The sequence below is a fragment of the Poecilia reticulata genome, chromosome 5 (assembly GCF_904066995.2).
Source record: "Poecilia reticulata chromosome 5, P_reticulata-male-v2, whole genome shotgun sequence".
In the NCBI taxonomy this organism is placed as follows: Eukaryota; Metazoa; Chordata; class Actinopteri; order Cyprinodontiformes; family Poeciliidae; genus Poecilia; species Poecilia reticulata.
The window spans coordinates 12549518-12574599 of NC_088834.1; the positions used below are offsets into that span (position 1 = coordinate 12549518).

Sequence of the window (25082 nt, forward strand, 5' to 3'; positions counted from 1 at the left end):
ACCTCAAATACGGCACTCAAGTCAGCATCATATTTTCGTATTTATGAAACTTTTGAACATGTTTATCAATTTTCTGTCGAAGACAGCTTGAAATAAATGAATGTAAAAACCTTTGAAACAAATAAAATATGGCAATGCTTTCACCTTTACTTTGCCGTTTTTGAGAAAGCATACATTACATAGTGCAGGAAGTGCTCAAAGAAAAAGAGGTCACAACCACATTGGAGCTCATTTAGTTTTTTTCTTCATCATTTTTGCTTGTGGTTTTAACAAAAACAATTCCAGTGGAAATTTTACTTTTCTTGCTGTCACACAGTTAATCGTTAATATCTGATGGTAAGTTTTTCCATCTCAGTTTTTCCTTCTCGTTTAAGCCTAAGCAAAAATAAAGTCCAAATGATTTTCCTATGACCGCTCCTCGCAAACTGTGGTGGGAAAACACAGGACAAATCACTTTAAATTAAAAGGCAAACACAATAGTTTCAGCGCAGTTTTATCATATTTTAGATAGAAAAGCTCAGGGAGCTGTATTTTCAGAGGCAATGAGACCAGAATCTAGACTTGACTTGTCTGAGAGACTCTGCAGTGAAGTCAGGTTGAGGTAGCCAAGCTCCGTGGTTCGATTCAAGGCCACAGAAGCTGAATTGTCAGGGGAGAAAATCAGATCCGACCGCTTAGCGTTGCACTCTGGAGGAACCTCCGAAAGGTCCTGAATCTCAGACAGCATCATCCTTTAAAACCAGGAAGCACACAAACATCACATTTATTCTACCAATCAGACGTTTGACCAGCTAGTTCGGACTCGGAGTCAGGCTCACCTCGCTGTGTGAACCGAGACGGGCGAAAGTTTCTGTGGGAGAGTCGACATTTTCTGAAGTTCCTAATGAAGTCAAACCAAGACATGAGATTTGTTATTAATTATTCATTTGGCCAACGGCGTAATTTGTGACACTGTGGATAAATATTTTATGCCGGTAAGCAAACAAAAACACTGTCTAGCACTTCTGGTCATCTAGAACAAATCTTATCAAAATCCACAGCACAGAACTAAGCTAAAAAAAATAAAAAAAAAGAAAGAAAAAAAAAAGCTCAAAGAAAACGAAACTTCATGCTGCGCAAAACCACATCGCAGCTTTAAATGTCAATGAAAGGAAAAATCATTGGTTAAAAGTTAGTTTATTCCTTATTTAGTCTTATGTATTGCATAATTCATAAATCATTAGATATTATTCACTTTTTATATCTATATCATACTTGCTATGAGATAAAATAACTTTTTACTCTGGAAAATTCAGATTCGTTTAGACAATCCCTATAAAAACTAATTATCTTTTGTGGCTTTCACTGAACAGAATCAGTCAGCATGTTTGACAAGAATTTGTCCCAAAAAAAAGCAGTAGTTTTGCAACATAAATCAGTTTTAAACTAATTCTCAAACTCTTGGCCACTTTGATAATACCAAGAAACTAAAAAAATGTATGCTTGAGTTTACTTTCACTCTGTAGTTGATCGTTTTGACTTGAGGCCAATTAGAGGTTTAAGTTCATATCTGTTTATCTGTTCAACAGTTTTACCTCCGTTAAACTTTTCATTGTGATTCTAGCACAGTTTTTCTTTAATGCATCTACTAAGACCTGCAGAACTTTTTTATTTCAATGTATTTTAATAAAAAGACACATTTAAGTTTGACTTGTTAAATATAATGTGCTACATAATGTGTAATGGTCCATGTCGCATAAATTAGGCTTCTTAAGCTCTTAAATTAATGTTGATGAAACCCCGTCTTACTAATATTGTTCTAAACTGGGTTTGTTATTGAGTTGTGGATTTTTAACAGTGACACTTACCTCAGTAAAATGCATAAACTGCATGTTCTGCATCCTGCGTTCCAGGGTGGAAATCTGGTTGGACATCTGCAGAACTTTGTTCCCCAGATTCTTGTTCTCCGTCTCCAAATACTGCACCCTTCAGACGGAAACAAACACACATCAGAACAAGACTTCTGGGCCGGAAGAACCCATCACGAACAACGACTGGCAGTGCAAATTTAAAATCCTCACGTAAATGTGATGCATTTCCTAATCACAGCCGTAAAAACTACATAATTTCTTTAATTATTCTTCTTTATACCACTGAAAATCAAAGCCAGAAAGTAAACGTGTGTCTCTGTCACATCTTATGACTTTGAGCATTATCTAGCTCTGCTTCAGGTGATGTCCTCTGATCGAAACTTAAAATATAACGTTGAATTTCGGTGGATGGTTCGGCACCTGTTTTTAGACACACAGGCTGTTAATTTGATGTTTTTCATGTTGTCGTCCTCCTCACTGATCTGCTGTAACAGCTTCCTCCTCTCGCTAAGCAGCCGTTCGTTTTCCACTCTTATGCACTCAACGACTTCCTTTTCCTGGAACAAAAACGATAAAGTTAGAGTTCAGCATTCTCGTCATTACAAGAGGAATATGACTCAGACAATGCAGTCGTTACAGGAAGGCGACTCATCGATGCACAACTGCCTTCAAAATGCTGATTTAGAAATCACATTAGAAAGACAAATGCAGATGAGAGCAGAAAAAAAAAAACTTTTATCCTCACGAAGGTTTAGTTAAATCACTGCTCCAGTTCACCGGGTGCTTATGAAAAGTCCTTTTAGAAAAACAGGGTTAAAAATACTAAATCGGGGGTGTTCAAAGTGTGGGCCGAGGGCCATTTATGCTCCCTAGACCGATTCTGTGCGGCCCGCTGGCTGACGTTCAAGAGCAACGCCGCCATCACAGGTGTCTGATGCAGATGGAAACTTTATATTTAATTATTACAGACAAATTGAAATCATCTTAAAATCTCCTTATAGTATTAATCTTTAAATAACCAAATTATTTGTAATCTTTGCAAGAACAAGATCCATCCAGTTCCAAAGACAGAGTTTGAATTGTTGACTGATTCACTTTTTTTATTATTTCTTTCATGAGGCGCCTGATAAATATTTCTTTCAATAGGGTGAACCTCCTAAGAGTTTGAGCCCTACAATAGTTTGCACATCACTTTTCAACAAAAAAACACATACAGTTTGTATAATTCAACCTTTACATTATTGAATAAGTTAAAAAAAAAGTCACAGTGCGAGTTTTTATTAAAAATATAATTTTTGGGGGGGCCTGCGGGTATTTTTGTCTTGACAGTTTTGGCTCACGCTACCAAAAGTTTGGACATCCGTGTACCAAATAATCAGTGCTAGCCAAAAATCCTTCACCAATGCACGTTTCATAAGCAGCAGCAGATCAGCAGCCTCACCTTTTTCAGTGAGTGGTAGCACAGGGACAACTCCCTCTCCAAATTGTTGATCTTCTTGTCCCGCCACATTGTTTCTTCATCCAGTTTCTGTTTGGCTCGAGACAGCTTTTCCAATAATCTCTCCTTCATATTGTGGTATTTACTAGACATGATGGACACAACAAACAGGTGTGATGAAAAAACAGACGCGTTTTAATCACACAAACCTTTAAAAATGTCTGAGGCGTTCATTCAAAATTAATTTCACACAAAAAGGACTTATTGCCCACGTGGCTTCAGTGATGCAGAAACTCCAGTCCAAAACACTTGATCACATTTTATTACCAGTAGATTTTATAGCAACTGAGTCAAAGAACCCAATTATAAATTTCTGTATTTTTGTGGCATAATTAAAAGCAACTTTTCAACTTTTCTGAAAAAGCAGATTCATAAACAAATCACTAATTCGGGCGCGTTACCTTCGCTCCTCATCAATACAGTTAAGGGCTTTACAGATCTGCTCCTTATAAGTCTCCCGCTCGTCATCATCAAACATCAGAGCCTGCCTTCCTTCGGGACATTCAGAACACTCCTTCATCGCAGAACAAAAAGCAAAAACAGGAAGAGATGCTGTCGGTATCTTTCCCGAGTGCTCAGCTGGGCGGCTTGTTGCATGTCATGAATAACAGTCTAAAACCTGATCCGGCCGGATGACGCGGGTTACCTCGAGTGTGGAGCTGTCCTGTGAGGGAAACTCTTCTGTCCTGCTGGACTGCTCCAGCTGTGAGCAGATGTCTCTAACGGTTAGAAAGTCGTTAATGTTGCTTTGGTAATTCTGTAAAACCTGAAGACACTCGTCCTGCAGGGACAAAAAGAAGCTGCATGTGAATAGATACCACATTATGTTTGTTTTGAATTTCCCTGCTCGCTCGCTCACTTCTGGCTGCTTCTCCACGGGGCAGTTTGTTTGACAACTGATGTCTTTTTGCTCATTCTTGCAGGTTTCATCGACCGGAGTTTTGTCGGTTGTTATGGACTGAAAGAATAAATAAATAGATATGGAATCGAGTCATGGAACAACAGTTTTGCACTTCCTCTCAAAAATATTTATGGTGTTTATAATAAATAAAGATGGAAACAGAGCAACACAAAGAGCTGCAAAAACAGTATTTGCCCCTTCCAAATTTCTTCTTTTTTGTCTCTTTATATTAAATTTATAGAGGGAAAAAAATATTTAAACCAAACAAAAACTGACTTAATACATTTCTTTGTTAGGATAAAAAACACTAAAATAAAATGACTAAGAAGATGTTAATATCTTTAATAAAGCCAACCATTGTGGTTAGCATTTAAATAAATATATTTTCTGAATACAGGATTCTGCTGTTCTCTTAAAAGTTTCAATAAATAAATCACTGCTGCATTTGGAGTCACTTTGGGAAAAACTAAAAGCTTTGCTAAAATGGCAGGAGTTTCTGTGCACCATTAGGTTTGATGTTGGTACTTTTTCCCCCTGTGGTTCAGCCAAGCACTGTTATTAATTAAGACAGTAAAAAAAACACTAAAGCTCAGTTTTTGATTGGCTCAGCCTGTTGTTGATGGCCAATAAATCAACAGGCCAATTTTGGGTGAAAACACTCCAACGTGGTTGAATTAAAACAATTCTGATGCATTCTTCAAACTAACAGCAGTTAATGATGCCGATACCAGTTAGAAGATTGTTTACTCACGTTCGTTTGAAATCAAATTTTGCTTGATGCTATGAAACCTGAGACAAAAAGTAAAAACAGAAGAAATCTGCAAGAGGAAAAGACTGTTTCCAATTAACTGTACAAGCTGAAAGCCAGAAGTAAGCCTTAAAACTAACATACATTCGTTAAATCACTAGCTTGGCCTGTGGGAAGCATGTAAGAACCCTGTAGGTTCCTGACGGCCAACTCCAACTGCTTCACTACCTCCTGCAGAGATTCAACCTACGACAACAGCATCACACAGATCAGCAGCGGCAAAATAACACCTGGCATGGATGTTAAACATTTCTGTGGTTTTCAATTTGCAAGAGGAAATAAAAGTTTTCACAACAATTCAAGAAGGTGCACAGATAAGGGCATCAAGCACTGAAACTTTCACCGTTACTTCAAATAAAGACGATTTCACAAACGGCAAATATTTTTCTGTGTGAAGAAGCAGATTCAAATGTCCGTCTCTCACTAGCAGCTGTGTCTACTTACACCTCCCTCCTTCTTCTCCATGGCTTGTTGTGTCTGTGCAGTTGAGTGTTCTTGCAAAATTACGTGTGATTTATCATCCGTTGTCAGGTCAGCTCCTGGCATCTGCAGGAAAACCAGAGCAGATCTCTGTCAGTTTGTTAGGTGAATATTTCGAATCATGTCAATCACAGCACAGGCGGTTTCCAAGGAGACGCAACAGATTGTTTCAAAAGAAAACACCTCAACCGGACCATCAAGTACTCAAATTAATATGTTTTTTTGTTTGTAACCAACTGAAATCATGCCAATATTTCTTTATTCAAGCTGCATTCAGTCTGACTGCCTTGTAGTTGGTCATTTAGTTGACAACATCTCATAAAAGTTTACATTTACAAACTGCTCTTACAAAGTTACGGGCCTGAAATGTTTCACATTTACCAACCTAACTACTGCTGGTGGTCAGTTAAGAACTGAAACCAGTTATTTTGGGTGTATGTGCGTCTACTATGCATTTTACCATGAAATAAAATGGTTTTAGACACTGTGAGCTCTTCCTCACATTTCCTCTTTCTGTCTTTAGAAAGAAAAAATCTGCATGTGCATCTTGAACGGCTTTAAAAATAGATCAATATAGAAACTTTGGGACTTTCCCTCAGAGAAACTGTAGCTCTCGTCTCCCACACAGCACCAATACATCAGATACTTAAATTAATGTTGTTTTTGTTTTTTTTAATACATTTACAGACCAACCCTACAGTCCCTCTGCCTCTGTTACACTCCTGTTAGCCCAAACCAACAACTGTTGTGTGTTGACCAACGTGTTGGAATGGTCCAAAAAGACACAACTCTGGATTTTATTGGTCCGTCGATGCTAACAGGATGATGAACGGGTGATTTTTCTCTCCTATGTTTGCATCTTTTCATCATTTCTGGAGCTGGCTGCACTAGTTTCGTGGTGCAACCAGCTGGTTTATTTAGCAAAGTTATCATCAGATGTTTCACCGCAGTTCTGGTTTATGGGTTAAGATGCAGAGCTTTGAAATGTTCCAACATAATTTATTCTCCTAAACTACATAATGAAGCTTCCAAACAGTTTGTGACTGAAACATCTCCAGAAAAACGCAGCTCAGACAAATCAAAACTATGTTAAAAGCCTCAGTAATGCAAATCTGAATCAGCCAATGAAAGGCTCTGGATGTATTGGATCATGTCCTGCATTTCCAGTTCAAGTGAAGAGACTTACTTTATCATCTCCTCTGTCCTGGTCAGCTTGTACGTCTATCGTTAATAACATCTGCTGCCCCTGCAGGGCTGATTCCAGCCGCTCAACGTCCTCCTGCTGACACGCCATCTAAAACAAACAGATTCAGCACCGCTCAGATGCAACTCGTTTGCACTTCTTCAGCTAATAACAACTGCCAGTATTTTTTTAAATCAAAACATTCAAATGTGCCGTTGGATTTAGCCGTTAGACCGAAGCTCAGGATCAAACTGATTTTCATATTGATGTGCAACGTTTTAAAAGTCAAGTTGTAAATTGCTGCTTCTCACAATCCTAACAAAATACACTTTCTTTTTTTTTTTTTTTTAAATATTGAGTTATTAGATAGTTTGAAATTTTATACAGAAAAAAAAGAAAAAAGAACAATAACAGGACAAAACTTATACAGCATAGATATAGAAAACAAAAAACAGGAGGCATGTACATAAATTACATAAATTATTTGAGAAAAGTAACTAATCTATACATAAACTGAAAGATATGCATCATCCGGGTTCACATTACTGGTCTTTTAATTTTGAACACATTCCCACCTTATATTAAAAGCATTCCCATTCAGACAGTATATCAATCTTTCTAATACAATAACTGCAGAAATTAAGTTCAAAATACACTTTCTAATATTAAGAAATATTAGAAATTTCTAATATTAAGAAATTTCTTAATATTTCTTAATATTAAGAAATATTAAGAAATTATACTCTGGCAGTTTTAGCTCTAGATTTAGTCCAGTTCAATGCTGCTTGGTTGGAAACTTTGGTAGAATAATATATTTGACTGAGATGATGAAGTTCACAGAGGATGATGATCGATATGATAAAGAAAGAAAAGAGTCAGAAAAATCCGAGTTTATCGTTTTCACCTGGATTTATAAAAGCTGTTTGCGACTTAATTTGTGTTTCTTTAATTTTGAACAGCTGGTGTTTATAAATCTTGTGTAACATTTGGCTGCAGCAGTTTATAAATTATGATTCAAGGATGAAAATTCATCTCTTCAATGCTAAAGTCCATCCACAAACCAAATGCATTCTTTAAAACAGGATTAATAAATTAAACCAGGATGATTTTCAAGGATGATGACAAATACTGTGATTTACTATTTCGCTGCACTGCAGTCCTCTTACAGACGGTCAGAAGGACGATCAAACATTTACTGAAATGTCTATAAATAGAAAACCAGATCGTGGTTTCTGTTTCTTCACTTCACTTCACGGTTTGTTTGGGGAAAAAAAAACAAAAAACAGCAAAGCATGCTCTCACTGCAAAACTAGGTTTGCCCTAGTTTTCTTAAAACGGATCTTTAAATGTAAATTATTTTTTTCAAATTTCCTTTTCCGATAAAGGTAGAATTTTTTTTTCAAATAGATAAAGCATGTTAATATTATTTCAACCAAAACCCATTTGAAAATGTATAGACTGTATTTAAAAAGCAGGTCTCTGCAAGAAAACCAAGATATTTAAACAAACTCTTCCAATTCTGTCAGAATTAAACATGAACATTGATGATTGCTCCAAAATAGCAGTTTGTCTGCTCATTTTTATTGACATTATCCAAATGTCAATGGGGACACACATTTGAACCCATTTTGATCCAATGTGGATCATAAAATATCCAGAGTAAATTAAAGCGCACATTGTGGTTGTATGTACTCTCCAGACTAGAAGAATCTACAGTCCTTTTTTCTTTTTTAATCTCCAACACCAATTTGGTTTGGATGGTTCATATCTGCCCTTCATGCAAACTATTTTGTGTCAGAAAGTTTCTTACCGTCTTCTCCAGAGACTTTTTCTCTGCGTCCAGAAAGCGGACTCTGTTTCTCAAGGCTCCGATCTCAACATCCAGACGGTCATTAAGCTCTTTGGCCTTCCGCAGCTCAACCATTTCTTTATATAAAACAAGAAATTTTAAGTTATTCACTCGTCTGATTATAGGTGATAAATATTCACAAATTATGTTGGTTAATTTTCAGTAAAGCAGTAGTTGGTTTTGATAATGTCCCATACACTCAGAAGACAATTTAAATATAATGCGGCTTCATATCAATACACTAGAAAATCATAAAAGTACATTTTTCTCAGTTACGTAATTAAAAATCTGAGACATATAGGATTTAGTTTAATTAGACTTTTAAGCCGTTATGTCTGTTGAGTTTGTCACGATCCTGGGTAATCTGAGTTTTCGTTTGTATTTTTGATCAATTCCCTGTGGTTTGTTTATATCCATATTACTGTACTCAGTTCATTCCTCTGTATTTTTGTCATCTTATGTTCTGATTTTTATGCAGTTGGATTTTTAATCAGTGTTATTATTTTATCCCACTGAGTCTTGACTCAGCTGCCCTGTGTTGGTTTCCTTCCCTCATTCTGCCTGTTTGTGGTCCCTCATAGATGCACACGGTTTGTAATCAACCACCTGAATCTGGTCAGAAATAGCACTCCTCCGCAAGTTTTTAACTGTCAGTTTCGCTCTCTCTGTTGGTTTTCTAGCAGGCAAATACTTTCTATAAGGTCAGAGCCAAAAGGTCATTGTTAAAGAAGCTGGCTGTATTCAAAAATATCACTGGAAAGTTTAGTGAAAGAAAACGTGTGGTAGAAAAAGGTGTAGCCACAAATCAGTAACCACAGCCCTATGTGTGCACATGTATACTTTTATATGCTTCAGATTTTTTGATGCGTGAACATTTAAGGCATCAATTGAAAAGAAATGGGTTTTGTTTGCTTGTAAGCCGAACTGGCGCTGGTCTTACTTTTATATAACCTTTTTATTCAAATGCAAGGCCTATATCCAGGGCAACCGTTACTTTGTGACATGTTGTGCTGTCCAAAACAATTAAAAATAAAGCTGAATGAAGTAATCATACAGCAAAGGCCATTCAATAGTAATGGGAAGATTTTTAAGATAAGAAATTCCACCGTTGGTAAATGATTCAGGGAGTCAAGTCATCTGCTAGTGTTGGTTTTATCAGGACCAATGTTGGCACAGATCTCTGCAGGAAATTATGCTTCTTTCAGATCACTGATGTTATCAAGCTGGTCAGTTTTTGTACATGTTGTGGTGGTTTTTTTGGTTTATGTTTAACTTTGTGCAAATAACACTGTTAATTAAAACACAACTGGGAATAATGGCTTACCATATTCTTTTAGTTTTCCTACTTCCTTCCTGAGCTGCTTCACCTCCTCCTGTGCTGCCTGCAGCTCAGGCTCTGAAACACAGAAAGCAGAAATATTACATTTACAGGGTTCCTCTTAAAACGGTGGCCGGCAAAAAGAGCCGTGAAAACATGAGAAATTCTAAGATTTCCTCTGTTCTTTTTTTTTGTCACAGATTTTCCGATAATGAAAGTTTTATTTCAGACAATCATCTAATTAAACACAAATTAGAAGCTACTTTCCTGAAAACAAAGTAGCTCAAAGCTACTCAAACAAACCTGGGCTTTTGTGAAAATGTAATTTCTTCCCAGTTAAATCATGGATTAACACTGATTTTGGGACACCTAATGTCATCTAAAAAAATGATAAACCATCTAAAGAAATTCTAGTAAAAAAGTTTTTGCCTGCAAGGTGACAAAGCCACTATACAGCTTACCAAAAATACTCTGAGTGCATCAACAACTCATCCAGGAAGTCACAAAAGACCCACAGACCTTTTTTTTTTTATATTTGTCTAACATTAAAATTGATTTGATCTGAAACATTTGGGGGTGTCACAAAAAACCACACACAAGTAATCTGTAAGAGGCCATTTTTACCACTCTGTAAGTGACTGACTAATAGGTTTTACCACATATTTTCTGGGTAAAGTGAGCGAACTCCAGTTCATCTTTCAAATGCCGGATCTCGTTGTGGGCCATGGCCAGCCTGCGGGAACCTTCTTCCACATCCCGCTCCAGTCGGGAACACTCCTTCTCCAAACGTCTCTGTTCACCAGCCAAAGGTGTCTCCCCACCCTGGAAGGGGATGAAGACACATGCTTCCAGAATGGACAAATCTGAAGCAACTTAAATGTTGGCAAATAACAACGAAGGACTTGAGTAATATTATTCAGAAAAACAAGCTGAGGCAGAGACAACACCTTGAGATACGATCTGGAGAAATAGGCACGAGTGGAGCTTGAACTTCTGTCATGCAAAGTTTATCTGATGCTGTTGTACAAGATTAGTATCACTGAAAAAAAACAAAAAACAAAACGTGACGTTAAGGAATTCAAAGCACCAGCATGCAGAAGATGCATGCTGGTGCTTTGTGGAAAAGCAGTTCCACAGTTTGTTAGTGCATGCAGAATACACTGCTGCTTAGTGTGACAGTGCTGATACAAGATCCATAAAGATATTTAGCAGGTTTTCTCAGTCGCTTTGGTGCATTTCTCGAATCATTCTCAACATTTGCAAAACGGTAAACACGTTTCCCAAACAGTTTGTTCAAACAGAACACCACAGATTACCTGCAAAAGCCAATGTCTTTCTCAAAATCCTTAACTAATTTCTCAAAATTAAACATCTGTTGGTGAACACGGCCACTGCCTGATGATGTTGGAGCAACAGGAAAGTGGCAGATGTCCTCAGCCTCTTCTGTTTGGCCTCCAAACTTCTTCCTCTTCTCTCTGGCTGCTGACCCCGTCCAGTCCCTCGACTTCTCATTGTCAGAAACGTAACATCGTCTTGTGCTCCAGCTATACAGCATAATCTATATACATTCCAGTTGATGGATCATGAGGTGCAACTTTGAGCTATTTCAGAAAACGGGTTGATTTTCGGTTGAGCAGATGCCTCACACATTTGGAGAACGTCAGGATTCACCTGTGAGCAACTCAGGACAGACTTAGAAAGAAAAGGCTAATGAAGAAGTATACAGTAGAAATATGTCCAACATGTTAAGACATCTTTGCATGTTAAGACTTTTGCTTAAATGTTGCTTAGGTTGAGATGATTCAAGAGATAACTACCCATTTTAGTCAACATGACAAAAGCAACAGAGAAGGTAGGAAAAAGTAAAGAAGTGCACATAATCACTTTCATGGATATATCAAAGCATTTTCAACTGATTGAAAGAAATTAGAAACTGCTTTTCTTGATGTGCATGAGAGACGCAATATTATGAAGATTGGGAATATTACTGCTGAGAATAGTTCTGTTCTGAGAAATGCACCAACGTAACTGAAAAAACTGTAATATTGGACAAATGTTCTGAGAAAAGAAAGTTATCCAAGCCAACCGAGCTCTATGTGAAAAATCCCCCAAACACTCATCAAATCCTGGTTTTAGCTTTAGTGAGCTATTAGTTTTTAACATAGAGCTGAGTCGGTTTGGATTGTTTCGTTTCCCACTTATTTTAAAATCACAATTTTAAAACTGTATTTCGTATTTACACAAGTTTTCTTTACGTGATTTTTTTTTCTCTCGCATTTTTGAAGGGAACACAGAAGCAAAAACAGAAGAAATCTGTAAGAGAGCTTAGCACGTTTTCTTAGCGTCGCATATAGAAGCTCGTATACATACAGGTACGAAGGTGTGCTTGCTCTGCAAAGCCTTATGGAGTCCAAATATTTTCTTCCAGGAGCTTTGTAAAGGTCGTGGCGACCTCTTGTGGGCGGGCTGCAAAATTACAATTAATACCAGAAATTATTTACATAATAATCAAGAAAAAGGGAAAACATATTAACTTAACCGCTGCAACCTATTGTTCAATCAATCAAATGCAAAGTGCTTTAAAGGGGCTAACAGCTTAAGACTAATTATGCAAACAAAATGTTCAGGCTACTACAGATAAAGTAAAATAATTACTAAGCAAATACAACTAAATGATATAGGAATTGAGAAAATAGAGTATGTGATAAGTATATATTGTAAAGCAAAAAATAATGTACAAATGTTACAATTCTAAATTTGTAAGATTTTACTTCACTGTAAGAAAAACAAATACGAACTGAACAAAAAAATCTTTGTTTTATAAAATTGTAAGGACAAAAATGGGCTTAGATCATATTAAAAATGCAACAGAACCAAACAAAAACAAAGCTCCAAGGAAAATAGAAATATTCTTAAGACGAATGCTCCAGTCAGCAAATTCAGCCCAACATTTATTTTAAGTTTTTACACGAAATGGTCACAATAATCCTTCTCAGGTTACATGAATCGTCTAATTACTTTCAAAAAGCAATTAAAGCACCTTAAAATTGGTTCAAAAATGCCCCTGTCACTCATGCAGAGTCTTTAAAAAGTGATGTGAATTCACTTCTTGGTCTTAATCAGCATCACAGACAAATGTTTATAACGGTCAGGTTGCAAACCAGTGCAGCAGAATTCATTAGAGTCTCAACACTGGACTGAGATAAAAACACATTCGACTCCCAATAAATCTCACTTTTTTTTTTATCTTGACAGTTTTTATCTGTGAAGACTTTAAAAATTACACTACGAAAATAATAGTTTTGGTACTATTCTTTCACCAACCGCACATATGTCGGGGTTCAGTGGCTCTGTGTGGGCCCTCAGTCGACTCTCTGGGTCGCCATCGCTAGGATCCTGATTGGTCTCAAGCAGGGAAGCCCTCTCCACCAGGAGATACGCCACCTGCTCACTGGGCGAGCTGTGAACCAGCTCAGTGAGACCCTGCTGGTACAACATTTTAGCAACTTCATTTATCTGGGAATCTGGAAGAAAGGAGTCGGAGAGGCGGATGTAATTTAACCCAAAATCATTACATTTCTGGGGTTGAAAGTGTTTCGGTGATCTGGTGTTAACATGAAGACAGATATTGATAGCAGAGACAGCACATCAATAAAGTGCTACATTTAATTAATTATTAAGAATGGAAAAGGATAAGGAAGCAGAAAGTGGCTCATACTGCAGTCCGAAATAAGCACTGAAAATATGCCAGATGTTTTGTCAACTGCCTATAATTACTCTAACTTTTACAAGTAAAAGTCCTACCTTGCAGTGAAACGAGGTGCAGCAGCTGCTTTCTGAGCTGTTCGTTCTCATCTTGTATCTCCTGAGCCAAAACGTCTTTCTGCTCTGTGAAGATTTTGATCTGCTCCAAGGACTTGCGTACCTTGCAGACAAAAAAGATCGCCTTGCTCATCATTACAGCCCCAGACAGCGCCCGATTAGCTAAGCAGTGATAATCTACCTCTGCCATCTCTGCGAAATGTTGCAAGCGTTTCGCTTCCAGATCCTTGGTCACGCTGTCCAGGCAGCTGCGAGTGTGAAGGAAGGTATGCCACAGGAAAGCCAGCTGAGCCTCTTTGGAGGCCTCAGGTGTAAGACCTTCCTCAGTCAGCCATGTCACGATCTGCTCCAACTCCTGGAAGAAGAAGTATAGACAGGATTATGTGAAGCAATAGGCAGCACTTTAATGCCTGTAGAGCTTGTGTTGATTTTCGCTTCTGGAAATGAATTAGAATCCACAAAGGAAATAAACATCTTCCAAAACACAACAATAAAAGCACCATTCAGTTTTTGTACTTCATTAATCTGGAACACACGACTAGAAAACCGATTAAACACAGGGTTCTTTAAATCAAGGCTAAATCCATTTTGCTTAGAGATGCCTTAATATTAACTGGAACACCAGAAAGTGTAATGTCATTGTTTATCCTTGCATTTTGTCACTGCAATGTGATTTTATTGTTGTTTAGTTTTTCCTTCTAGTCATGTAAAGCACGTTAGAAAATATGCTGTTATAGGGTCTTGCCTTGCGATCTTTTTTACGTTTTCAGGCACAAATTTAAAAATCTCTCAGGCCTTTTTGGGGCAATTTTTAAAATATAAAAACAAAATTCACTTTGAGCTAACAGCAGAAATTTGATAGATAATTGGATAGATGGATGATCATGGTCAAACAGATGGGTATAACTTTTAGACAACGCAAAAGAAAAAATTCAAACTTCTCCAGTCATCCTATAAATATTACAGCAAGTCATCTTGCAGCAAAGTCCCATTATTGGGTAAATGACTATTTAACGTGCTGAATCTAAACTCCAAAAATATGCATGTTTAAAGTTCTATGTGTTCATTAAAGGCTAAAACATTCGTCTGTTGTTACATCTTCACTATTAAACACAATACACTTCGTCTTAGCTTCTGCTAAATAATGATTAGATAATTTCCCTTTTAAGTTTGCGTTTTTCTAAATAGACGTGGCTGATTTTTGTTTTTAAAACAGCCATGACAAAAACGTTTCTAAAAATGGTGTTATTTTGATGGCCCTATCAAGGTCTGCGGTGCAGAACTGCGTCCTCTGTTAGCAAGAGGAGTCGCTGTTTACTTTTGCGACTGAGATTGTCTGCAAAGTTCAGCTGGATGGATCCGAAAACGAAGTACAACGGTGATTTCACACCGTGTGAAGCTTCCACTCTTGTTTTTGCGGAGAACCGTGCTTTCAGGAGAGCTGCTGTGTCTTAAAAGTTTTACGCTTCGGCTCTTCCAGCTATTAAGAAAATATATAAATGTTCACTACCTCTGCTTGAGCCATCAGTCCTCTTGAATCGAAAAACAACTTTGAGTTGTGATGTGTGTAAACAAAGACGCCCTTTTTTGGGGGGGAATTGTCCAAAACAAAAACAAAAAACAACAAAAAAAAAAAAACACACACAAAAACGTCCAAGTTACTACAAAATGCTAACAAACACCGAGATTCAGAACGATAAACAGAAGAGAAGTTGTTTTCTCTTTCCGTCGGTCAACAATTATCAACTCGGACCGAGGTGCGTTCAATGTACTCCCGAACGTAGGATTTAGTAACCGCAGCCATAAAAGTGCCATGTGATGACAAGAAAACTTTAAATGCAAACTAAAATCCATTACCATGGCATGAGCTGAATATGTAAAGTATATATAATCACGTTTTGTGGTAGTAATGACAGCAAGAGAGCGATATAAAGTTTGAACCTCGGTGATTTGGCCGGTGGTCCCTGACGGCGTCACAGGGTACCAAACTGTTCGTTACGTCACGCTGTTTGGGTGACGCGTTGATCATTTCTCCTACCTTTTTTTTTTTTCCACAACTTAACTAAAAACAAAACAAGAATCCAAAAGGGATGGGCGATACCACTCAAGATATTTTAAAAACTCTCTTCGGAACTGAGTTTAATCGAATTCGGCTTTGCACATCAAGAGACTTATTTTTATTATCATTTCCACATTCTTCCATGCAAAAAGACTCAGATGGAAGCTCAGGTATAAATATAAATGTCTAGGTCCAACTATAGTCTTTTATATTTAGTTCTGAACACTGATACATCATTGTTCTGTTTCATTGTTGATGGAAAGTGAGCATCTGCTTCAGTCCAGGTTTCTCTTCCAGCTATTTACCCATCAGCTCTGACCAGCATTGTGTCTTTGCTAAGCAGGCCCACAGAATAAATCTGCCACCAGGGTGGGGATGATGTGCACAGGGCTGTGTGTTGCCAGTTTAAACAATATGCACACTTAAAACGTACAGCAGTAAAGCTGAACTGATGATGTGCAGTGGTTGCATAAAAACAACATAATGATCAAATTGTGTATTAACAGGCAAGACAACAGTTCTGCGTGGCTACACCCCCTAAGAACTTTCTGTCACAGCGTCATGGCAGCAGTGCTACATGGAGGGGGAAAATCACAGCAGTCTCTCAGTTCATTGAACAACACAGAATATAAGCAAGCAAAGAGCTTATTTTTTTTATATTTTTATACCATCATAAACAACAAATAGAGTTAAAATGCACATTTTCTGTGTGTAACTAATGTCATATCTTCTACATTATGCTAAAACAATAAAAAATAGTTGGGTTTAATTCTCTTTCATACTCAGTCTTTAGTGTAAGACAGTTCAGGACGCCCCCTTGTGGATGTCAGTAATCCCTTCACTCCTTTCAGAGCCTGAGATTCATTGCTGGTGTGTTTTTCAGAGAAGAAAAGCAACACACGGAAAACATTTATTCCTGAAGGTGGGGTCTCTGTGTGCAGGTGAAGTTTTCTGAACCTCACCTGTGGGACTGACCACCTGTCTGAGCTCGGGGACGTGGGAGGGGCCCACGGCAGGGGCCCACGGCAGGCTCTGTCCTCGGATGCCCTCTTGACTGAGTGCTGGTGGTGGGAGACAGTAGGACTCTGGCTACATAACATCACCATCTCCCACTCCAAATAAGAAGCTGCTGCTGAACTGCAGAGCTCCTTCAGTGACAAATTGCTGCATCGCAGCTCCAGCAGCTGTTAGACTTTGTAACACCACTGCTCCCTTCTGGTATTTGCACATTCCAGCTGATATTTGCAAAGTTTTCTGAGTTTTGTAAATAGTCTGTAACTTTTTTCCTATCTAGATACATGCACATTTTGTGCATTTTTAAAATTATTCAACTCAGTTGCACATTTTTATTAATCTGAGTACACTATTTACAATAACCATACTGTAAATTTGCCATTAGTGTACTACAGCTGTACTTTATCATTCCTCAGCTGCACTATGTGTGTAACATACCTTCTATAATTATCATCATTTGTAATTAGCTTACCATATCGGTGTTATTATGACTATTGAGATTAACCTTACAGGAGTAGCAAGCTAAAAACATTTGGAGTTTAAAATGCAGATGAGATTTAAATGTGCCATATCATTTAAGCTGCACACACCACCCTGAAACATTCTTTCTTCCTTTTTTCAGTTCTTTTATGTAATGTTTGTTTGTTTTTTTCATTTAACTTATAGTTTGAATGTCACTTCAATTTAACTTTAACTGGCTGCTACACTAAAACCTCCCTACTTTGGGACAATAGAAGATATTTATATTATATTCTATGCTTTCCAGTGGATTTATTTTTCAAGTGTAACACAGTAAAGGGCACTGAATCTAAATCTTGTACCACATTTCACAGTTATGAGTAGCTTTGTGTTTGTTTACATGGAGGTTTGTGGCTGTAAAGGGGTAAAATGTAGAAAAATACAAAGGGTGTGAGTAGCCAGTATATTCAGAGATGGGTAGTAACTGGTTACATTTCCTCAATTACATTATTTGAGTAACTTATTTGAAAACATTTACTTTTATTAAGTATTTTTACTCTTACCTGAGTACATTTTCTGGTTTCTCTTCCATTGAATGAAGAACAAACATGTTTTAACCAGAAAATCACCAGACAGACACACAGCTGCAGGTTTTGTTGAAACTTAGAAAAATTTTATTTTGCCTGATTTTGGATGAATTATTGTCCTTTTGGCTCTTAAAACACCAAAATCTCCACTAAACTTTATATTTTGGTCTATCTGATGATGTAATTTTTAAATATTAAATGATTAATAATTTAATCAGTTACTCCGTACTTGATTAGATGTTTTTACCAAATACTGTTTTTCTCTTACTTGAGTAATTTCTTGACCGGCTACTTTTTACTTTGAGTAAAAGTACATTGAAGTCGTGCTATTCTTACTTGAGTACAGTTTTTAAATACTTTGGATACCCTGTCTGTATCACCGGTGTTGTAGTTTGGAAATATTTTCTTTATAGCTTGAGATGCATCAGATATTATTTGTTAATTTTATACATCAAGCAACCAAATGTAAGTCTATGTCAGTCAAATAAATAAAAAAAAGACTGTTTAGAGAGAAATAGCGAAACTTAAATAATAAAAAGTGAAACTTTTATTTGATTTAAGTGAATATCTTCAGACTGTTGTCTTGTGCTCTGGGTGGTCTGAGACTTCCTGCTCACTAGCGATCAAAAGCAATCTGCTTTTTCCTGTCTCTTTCCCAGCTGCCACATGTAGGAAGTTGTAGCTTTTATGAACAGCTGGACGGACACCAAGAAGACATTTGCAGAAATGTAGCACAACTTGCACATGTAGTAAACCCTGTACTTGCAATCCTTGTGTTTCCAGTTCACAATGGAAAATCAAACCATGAGTATTTTTGCTGTGTTAGGTACAGTGTTGGTCATTAATTTGTGTGTTTATGCATTACCAGGGAAACGCTGTATCTGGTACAATTGCCCAACACAGCACCAGAAATCTGTTGACCGCAGCTCTTAGGGGGAGGGCAGAGAAATGTTTTTGAGGAAATGGGTGTAGAGAACCCCTCCTATGCCCAACTCTGCATTCCCCCTCTGCACTCTTTTCTTCAAGTTAATTTTCCCAAACGCCTCCGCAGAAGAAAGACGAGAGGAAAACAGCAGAACAGCAGCTGAACCATCAGAGGATCCAGGAGTTTATATCCTGTTGCTCTGAACATAACGGTAAGTTTTTCTCTTTGCAACAGCCTGGGACATATTAGATTACGTACGCCAAAATAGGTCACTGGATATTTTTATGAAGATGTTAACCAGAGGGCTTGCAGACGTAATTAAATGTCCTAAAATAGCTTTGGACTGAGTGTTTTACACGAGTAGAATGATGGTTTAGTGCATTTATGACTGGTTTGCATTTGTAAGATTCCAAAGTTACATCTGCATATAAAGAGTCGTTCAAACACATTTCCCTCTGACCACTTCCTGACAATAACGCAGCACATGGAAGGATATCAAGCCTCCCTCTCTAGAGTTTTACTGTGGATATGTTACACTGACAATGGCAACGTGCTATATTGCTTTATTACAAATCAATTTGTTCTAACTGGAATGTAAAAGTGAAGTTTAGCAAGAAGAAGCAGCAATGAACTGATGCTCCATATTCCATCCTAAACAATAACACTGAATGTCAGGATTTATTGGAAAGTAAAGCCAGAGATCACGGTAAAAATTGATGCATTTTTCAACCAGCTAAAGGTTTTGCTAACAGTCCAAATATTAAACTGTACACTTGCAACATGGTGCATTTATTTCAGATACGTAAGTGAAGTGGAGCAAGTTTTAAATCTAAATGTTGTTGCTTTCACTTTCATCATAATCAGACGACGGCTGGCTAGCTAATTAAAAATGTGGACAAACTGCAGCTGAAGGGATAATTAAATCCATCACAACTAAAACATCTAGGTAAATATACACCTCTGGAAAGAATTAAGAGACCACTTAAAACAATCGGTTTCTCTGATTTTATTTTTTGTAGGTATATGTTTGAGTAGAAAGAACATTGTTCTTTTATTCTATAAACTACTGACAACATGTCTCTGAAATTCCAAGCAAAAATGTAACATCTATGAGAAATGGTCAAAATAACAAAAAAGATGCAGAGCTTTTAGTGCAGAGCTAAAACTAAAACAATTTTGTTTTAAAGCTTTTCATTACCAACAGAGGCTTTTGTACAAAGTATTAAATGAAAATAAATAAGTGTTTAATACTTAAATCCTGTGTCATTTCATATTGTTACATATAACTTAATTTCAGATTTTTATTTTGATTTATTTCTTTTCATTCATGCGCTACTTGGATTGGCATCAACACCTTTAATGTGTCAATAGCATCTTCAGAAACATGTTTAAAATGAAAAGTTGTGATATGTTTAATACTTATTTTACTTGCTGTATCTGAACACGTCATTTATATTACAACGTGATTATTTAAATATAGAATTTTATTTCCCTTCACAACAGAAAAGCAGAACTGAGTGAATACAGCCTTTTCTTCTCCTGCAGGGACTTTTAAATATATGTGACATTAAAATTAACTTAATTTTCATAAATCAAACTCCTAGTTTTGTTGAGTTTTTTTAAATTAAATTAGTCTTAGCAGCATGACTTAAGCCTTAAAACCGTTTCCTGTGCCTTCTGGTTGTTAAATATAGCAGAAAATTACCAACCTTAACAGAATCACTTCATCCAACATCTTTGGTGAATAAGTTTTATGTTTGTTTGTTGCATGATTTAAGAAGTTATAAAGTTTGCCTCAGAGAGTGGCCCCACCTCCACTTCTCTCTGTCTTGTGATAAATAAGATCCTCATGACAGATGAAAAGCTGCATGACGAAAGAGCTGAGTTTCCTCAGGAGCCACAAATTAACTCCGCTGGTATGTGTCATTTTAAAACATGCAGAGGGAGAAATAAAATGTTTATCCTTGGTAAAACCGTGTCTGCTGGAAATTATTTAATGGTTAAACAATAGTTTCTTCTGTTTTGACACCACATGTTGCTTGGCCGCAGGACGTATTTTGCTGCAAACAGCCATGGTGTGTCTGCTGGTATCCGTGACTGTCCTGCATCTGGTCAGCTTGGCCATGCTTTTCATCGCCACTCTGGAAAAGGTTGGGCGGAGAATTAGTTTGAATGTGCTCTCTCCTTGTTTAAACACTAGAGGGCGCCATCATACATTCTGCTTTTACAAAAGGAAGCTGTCCAGAGCTTTTAAATAACTCTGGTTTCATCGTTGCAGTCCTGGTGGGTTTGGACAGAGACAGAAATCACTGACCTTTGGCACAACTGCTTCTACATGAACTCCACACAAACCTGGGTTTGTGCAGCAGCCACCGAAAGCGGTAACTTAACAAATTACTCAACTTATACAAATTAGATTCTTCTTTAGAGTAAAATATTGTGTTTGTTGTTCTATCTTACACTCCTTTTCTTTTTTCCCCCCCACTTTTCCCAGACTGGCTCCAGTCCGTTCAGGCCCTCATGATCCTGTCTGTGGTCTTTTCGTCCGTCTCTCTCCTGGTTTTTCTCGGTCAGCTCATCTTCTTGTCCAGGGGACGTCTCTTCTACTTTACAGGCCTCTGCCAGGCATTCGCAGGTAATTTTATGACTTTATCTTAGTAAATACTGAAGATAGAGTGGATCTCAAAACAGTAACAAATGGTTTTAAAACCTGTTGACATCAACATGTACGGTAAAACTTAATACAAACAAATCTGAGATTAATTTTAAGGAATCTGATTAACTTTAAATGAAGTTCAGATATCTGAGTCAGATTTTCTTGGACTTTGGAAAGAATCAAAGGGATAAAAGAAATTTCTCTACAAATGTATCAGTCAGGACAAAGAAACGCTGCGTTCAACAAAATCATTAAGCATTTACATGATTACGTTTGTTCCATCACCTGCCCAGTTCTTACTCATTTTTAAATAACATTTTCACACATTTTCTCTGAAAATAGTTTATTTTTTTAATGTTCAACACATATGTACAATATGTACATTTTGTAAAAATGATCCGGCTCAGTTGCACATTCCTTGGATCGCGAGTATTTCTAAGAACTGCACAGTATTTTCTGTTACACTTTTGTACAGTATATTATCATCACTATTATTGTTGCTGATCTTGTTTTTTATGTAGTTTTTAACATTCAGCAACTCTTTTTTGTGTGAGCCTTTGTCACTGATGCTTCTGTTACACCTGAATTTCCCTTTTGTGTTTCTGCTCTATTTTATTTATTAACACAAATATCTGCTCAAGCCTCCAAATAATTAAATTAAGGTTTTAACTGCAAAAAGTCCAATCTTGAGTTTCTTACTACTAAACTGACAGTCTGCTGTTAGTGTTATAACAAAGTAGAAGAGATTAATGTCAAAAACTAAGCCTTAAAGTATGTATAAGATCCTAGATCCTGCAGGACACACAGTTCAGAGGTCACCAGTCTTCTGCAGAGCCGGTGGCTGCAGACAAACTCCATGTGGAATGAGTTCGGGACGAGCAGCTGCATCCCAAACTTACGTCACCAAGTGGGAATGTAGATCAGTCCTCTGGAGCAGAGGAGAAGGCTCTTTAGAGGGACAAATCATGCTTTTCTGTCTGGCAAAAGGCCCTGTTCACACAGCAGGCTCATCTTCCCATATCTGAATTTTTCAGGGGATAAAGTGACCAGATCAGACATTTTAGAATAATTATGAATGCTTTAGATACGGCTCATATTGGTGTTCTGTTTGTGTGTGTGTGTGTGTGTGTGTGTGTGTGTGTGTGTGTGTGTGTGTGTGTATTTTCCTGTCACATAGGGTATTTTATAGCACAATCAAGTAACTGTGTTAGCTTCAGTTGTAAATATGCTGTATGTACCAAACATGACTTAATTTGACGACTTGAAATTGGACTTCTATCTTTTTAAGATCATAGTGTTAAACTTCAGTCCTGCAGCTTTTAGCTGCCTTCCTGTTTCACCACACCTGGCTCCTATGTTATATCAATATTATGATATTAAGCTCAAAAAAGTTTTTTCTTTTAAACTGGCACTTGGAGGAATATCCATATCCCTTACAAGCACCCAGACTCCTTTCTAATTGTTTTTATTTCACGCTTACTTGGGTATTTTAATAAATCCCTTTGTTCCAATTTTGTAGAAACAATTTGCCTTCTATTGTTTCAAAATGACAGTGCACAAGTTCATAAAGAAATGTCTAAAAGACATAATATTGGTGTGGAAGAATATGGGGGAATTGTGTTGATATGCTTGGTGCCACAAGTCGAGAGCACAGATATTGTCAGGCACACCCACTAGAAGGAAACAAACGCACCCAGTACAACACTTTCATTCTATTGGCTGAGAGGTTGCCAGGCGACGGTACTTTTTGTTTCGAAAGAGCAGAAAAGAATTTGCAAGCAGAGATTTGAGCAGGACAGGGTCTGGACCTTGAGGAGAAAGCTTCCGAGAAAGCACAGGAAATATTTGAAAGAGAGCAGAAGTTTTGAGTACAAGCAAGTTTTGAGAAGAAAGACATGAAGTCCTGCTGTTTCAAACGGAAAATATAAGCACAAGTATTAAAAGTTTTGAGAACAAAACATTATCTTGCTTTCAAACTGAAAATGTGTGCTGTCAAATTATGGCAGAAAAATTTCCCCATAGAAGAACTACACTGACCTGTTATATTTGATGAGAACCAGGATGTCTCATCCAACATCAGTGTCTGACCTCTGGAAAAATAGCTAAGAAATATTCCAGACCACACTTTTAAACAAACTGAATTTGGTAAATGTGTCTGAAGGCAGATGAGTAAAAGCATTTGGCAATACGATGTAAATATGTGAAACATGATACAGTGAAAACTAAGTTATTGGTGATTGAAAAAGATATGAATCAAAACTGACATTACTGCTAAGACAGAACGTTTCTCTAAAACTGATACAAGGAAAGGATGGAAACTGGTCAGGGAGGCTTATAGCAAAACTAGTACATTTCCTGCTAGTTATATCACGTTTTGGAGATACAAATCACAAAGTACATCACAGAATGCATGAACAAAAAAAATGAAAATGATGAAAGAGTTTTTGTCTGTATTTTATGACATCAGTCGCCTGTATTCTCTGGATTAAGGACAGAGTTTCGTCTAAAGATAAGATACAAGCCTAGCTTAGCTGTCTGATGACCTCACTCTTCAGCTTTTTGGTCATTATTTCAGAAAGTATGTTAGGCAGGAAATAATAATACCATGGATAAGCATAGGAACACCAAACTGACAGTAAAATGAGTTCACCGAAAGAAAAATGTCTATTAAAAAAAAAAACTCATTAGAGAACTAAAACCCAAGCCTCTGTGGGACACATGAAGACTATTTTGGACACAAGATGTCCTCTCAGTCTGATAGGTGGAGAAACTTTGAAGCAGAATTGGTAAATATTACCAAGTCAACATGTGTGACGTCGTTCAAAGAAGACCGAATGAATCAAAAGGTGCTTCCACAGTTTAAGGGCGTACACACTTATGCAATCACGTTGTTACACCTTTATCCCAAAGATTTGTTGGTTTTGCAAATAATTTACGTCACATTAAAGCTGGGAAAACTACCTGAAATCATTTGTCATACGTGTCATGATTAAAGAGTTTAACATTTGAGTCACATTACCTTTTTAACATTATCTTTATAATCTTAAATTTTATCAAATGCTGAATTAAATAACCATTGTTGCAGCCAGATCATTAGTATTGGATTCAGGTGCTGTGGTAGATTCTGTAGTGTGTCAGTAAATGTGACATGTTGTTTTTTATTCTTGCAGGTTTTACAGATTTTGCCGCTTGCCTCATCTTCACCTTCCACAGAAAGGAGATTCTAAGTAACTCCAGAGATCCAAGCAACGGACGCTTTGGCTTCTGCGTCATCCTGGCGTGGCTGTGCGTCCCTCTGCTTCTCATCAGTGGAGTCCTGTACGTCCATCTGCGCAAGAAGCAGTGAGGCAAGAAGAGATAAATACATAGAGGGAGCTGTTTTCAGAGAACCTTTAAATAGAACGAGGTTAAATGTCCAGGAGCGACACATTTTATTTTATTTTATTCTCCTGTATGGTGAAATAATCTTGATAGCATCTCAGAAATTATTTGAGCTCTAAGCTCATTGTGTAATATGAAGCATTATGAAAAAAGAATAAACTCATAACCTGTTTTTAATCATTGTTTGGGATCATTTTGAAGCACTCACTTTGCTTATTTTAATATTTTCAAAGAAGCACATCGTTGTGAGATCTCTACTTTACTGGAGAGGGTTTCTGTGTTAATGGGACTA

At 37.2% G+C, this 25082-nt stretch overlaps 2 protein-coding genes across 5 annotated transcripts; one reads left to right on the forward strand and one right to left on the reverse strand.

Moving 5' to 3' along the window:
* Positions 1-476: 476 nt before the first annotated feature.
* Positions 477-15405, reverse strand: LOC103464477 (coiled-coil domain-containing protein 30). 3 transcript variants are annotated; one of them, XM_008408607.3, is made up of 19 exons: positions 15220-15353; positions 13891-14064; positions 13692-13812; positions 13212-13411; positions 12258-12353; positions 10544-10709; positions 9894-9965; positions 8531-8646; positions 6724-6831; positions 5502-5603; positions 5142-5243; positions 4208-4306; positions 3995-4129; positions 3750-3862; positions 3292-3433; positions 2271-2407; positions 1848-1965; positions 819-880; positions 477-731 (listed from the first exon to the last, which is right to left on the reverse strand). In XM_008408607.3, exons 1-19 carry the CDS (start codon positions 15232-15234, stop codon positions 518-520), a joined length of 2292 nt encoding a protein of 763 aa, XP_008406829.2. In that variant the 5' UTR covers positions 15235-15353; the 3' UTR covers positions 477-517. The 3 variants fall into 3 exon arrangements, 2 of the variants coding, with proteins under 2 accessions (XP_008406829.2, XP_081463164.1); XR_014087560.1 differs by lacking the exon at positions 2271-2407 and having other exon boundaries at positions 656-731; positions 15220-15396; XM_081607038.1 differs by lacking the exons at positions 477-731; positions 819-880; positions 2271-2407 and having other exon boundaries at positions 1847-1965; positions 15220-15405.
* A 3376-nt stretch (positions 15406-18781) lies between these two features.
* On the forward strand, positions 18782-24967 carry emp3a (epithelial membrane protein 3a (MAM blood group)). 2 transcript variants are annotated; one of them, XM_008408613.3, is made up of 6 exons: positions 18782-18964; positions 20597-20669; positions 20803-20903; positions 21032-21134; positions 21248-21388; positions 24580-24967. In XM_008408613.3, exons 2-6 carry the CDS (start codon positions 20603-20605, stop codon positions 24753-24755), a joined length of 588 nt encoding a protein of 195 aa, XP_008406835.1. In that variant the 5' UTR covers positions 18782-18964; positions 20597-20602; the 3' UTR covers positions 24756-24967. The 2 variants fall into 2 exon arrangements, with proteins under 2 accessions (XP_008406835.1, XP_008406837.1); XM_008408615.3 differs by lacking the exon at positions 20597-20669 and having other exon boundaries at positions 18787-18964.
* The last annotated feature ends 115 nt before the right edge of the window (positions 24968-25082 follow it).

What these genes read in the sequence shown, in the direction of transcription:
- emp3a (XM_008408613.3), top strand. Translation starts at nt 20,603, where the DNA reads ATGACAGATGAAAAGCTGCATGACGAAAGAGCTGAGTTTCCTCAGGAG. An exon ending in TCATCGCCACTCTGGAAAAG is followed by an intron (nt 20,904 to 21,031) that starts GTTGGGCGGAGA and finishes TCATCGTTGCAG; the next exon opens with TCCTGGTGGGTTTGGACAGA. An exon ending in TGCAGCAGCCACCGAAAGCG is followed by an intron (nt 21,135 to 21,247) that starts GTAACTTAACAA and finishes CACTTTTCCCAG; the next exon opens with ACTGGCTCCAGTCCGTTCAG.
- LOC103464477 (XM_008408607.3), bottom strand. An exon ending in GCAAGCACACCTTCGTACCT is followed by an intron (nt 10,710 to 12,257) that starts GTATGTATACGA and finishes ATCCCCTTCCAG; the next exon opens with GGTGGGGAGACACCTTTGGC. An exon ending in CCGTGGAGAAGCAGCCAGAA is followed by an intron (nt 4,130 to 4,207) that starts GTGAGCGAGCGA and finishes TTGTCCCTGCAG; the next exon opens with GACGAGTGTCTTCAGGTTTT.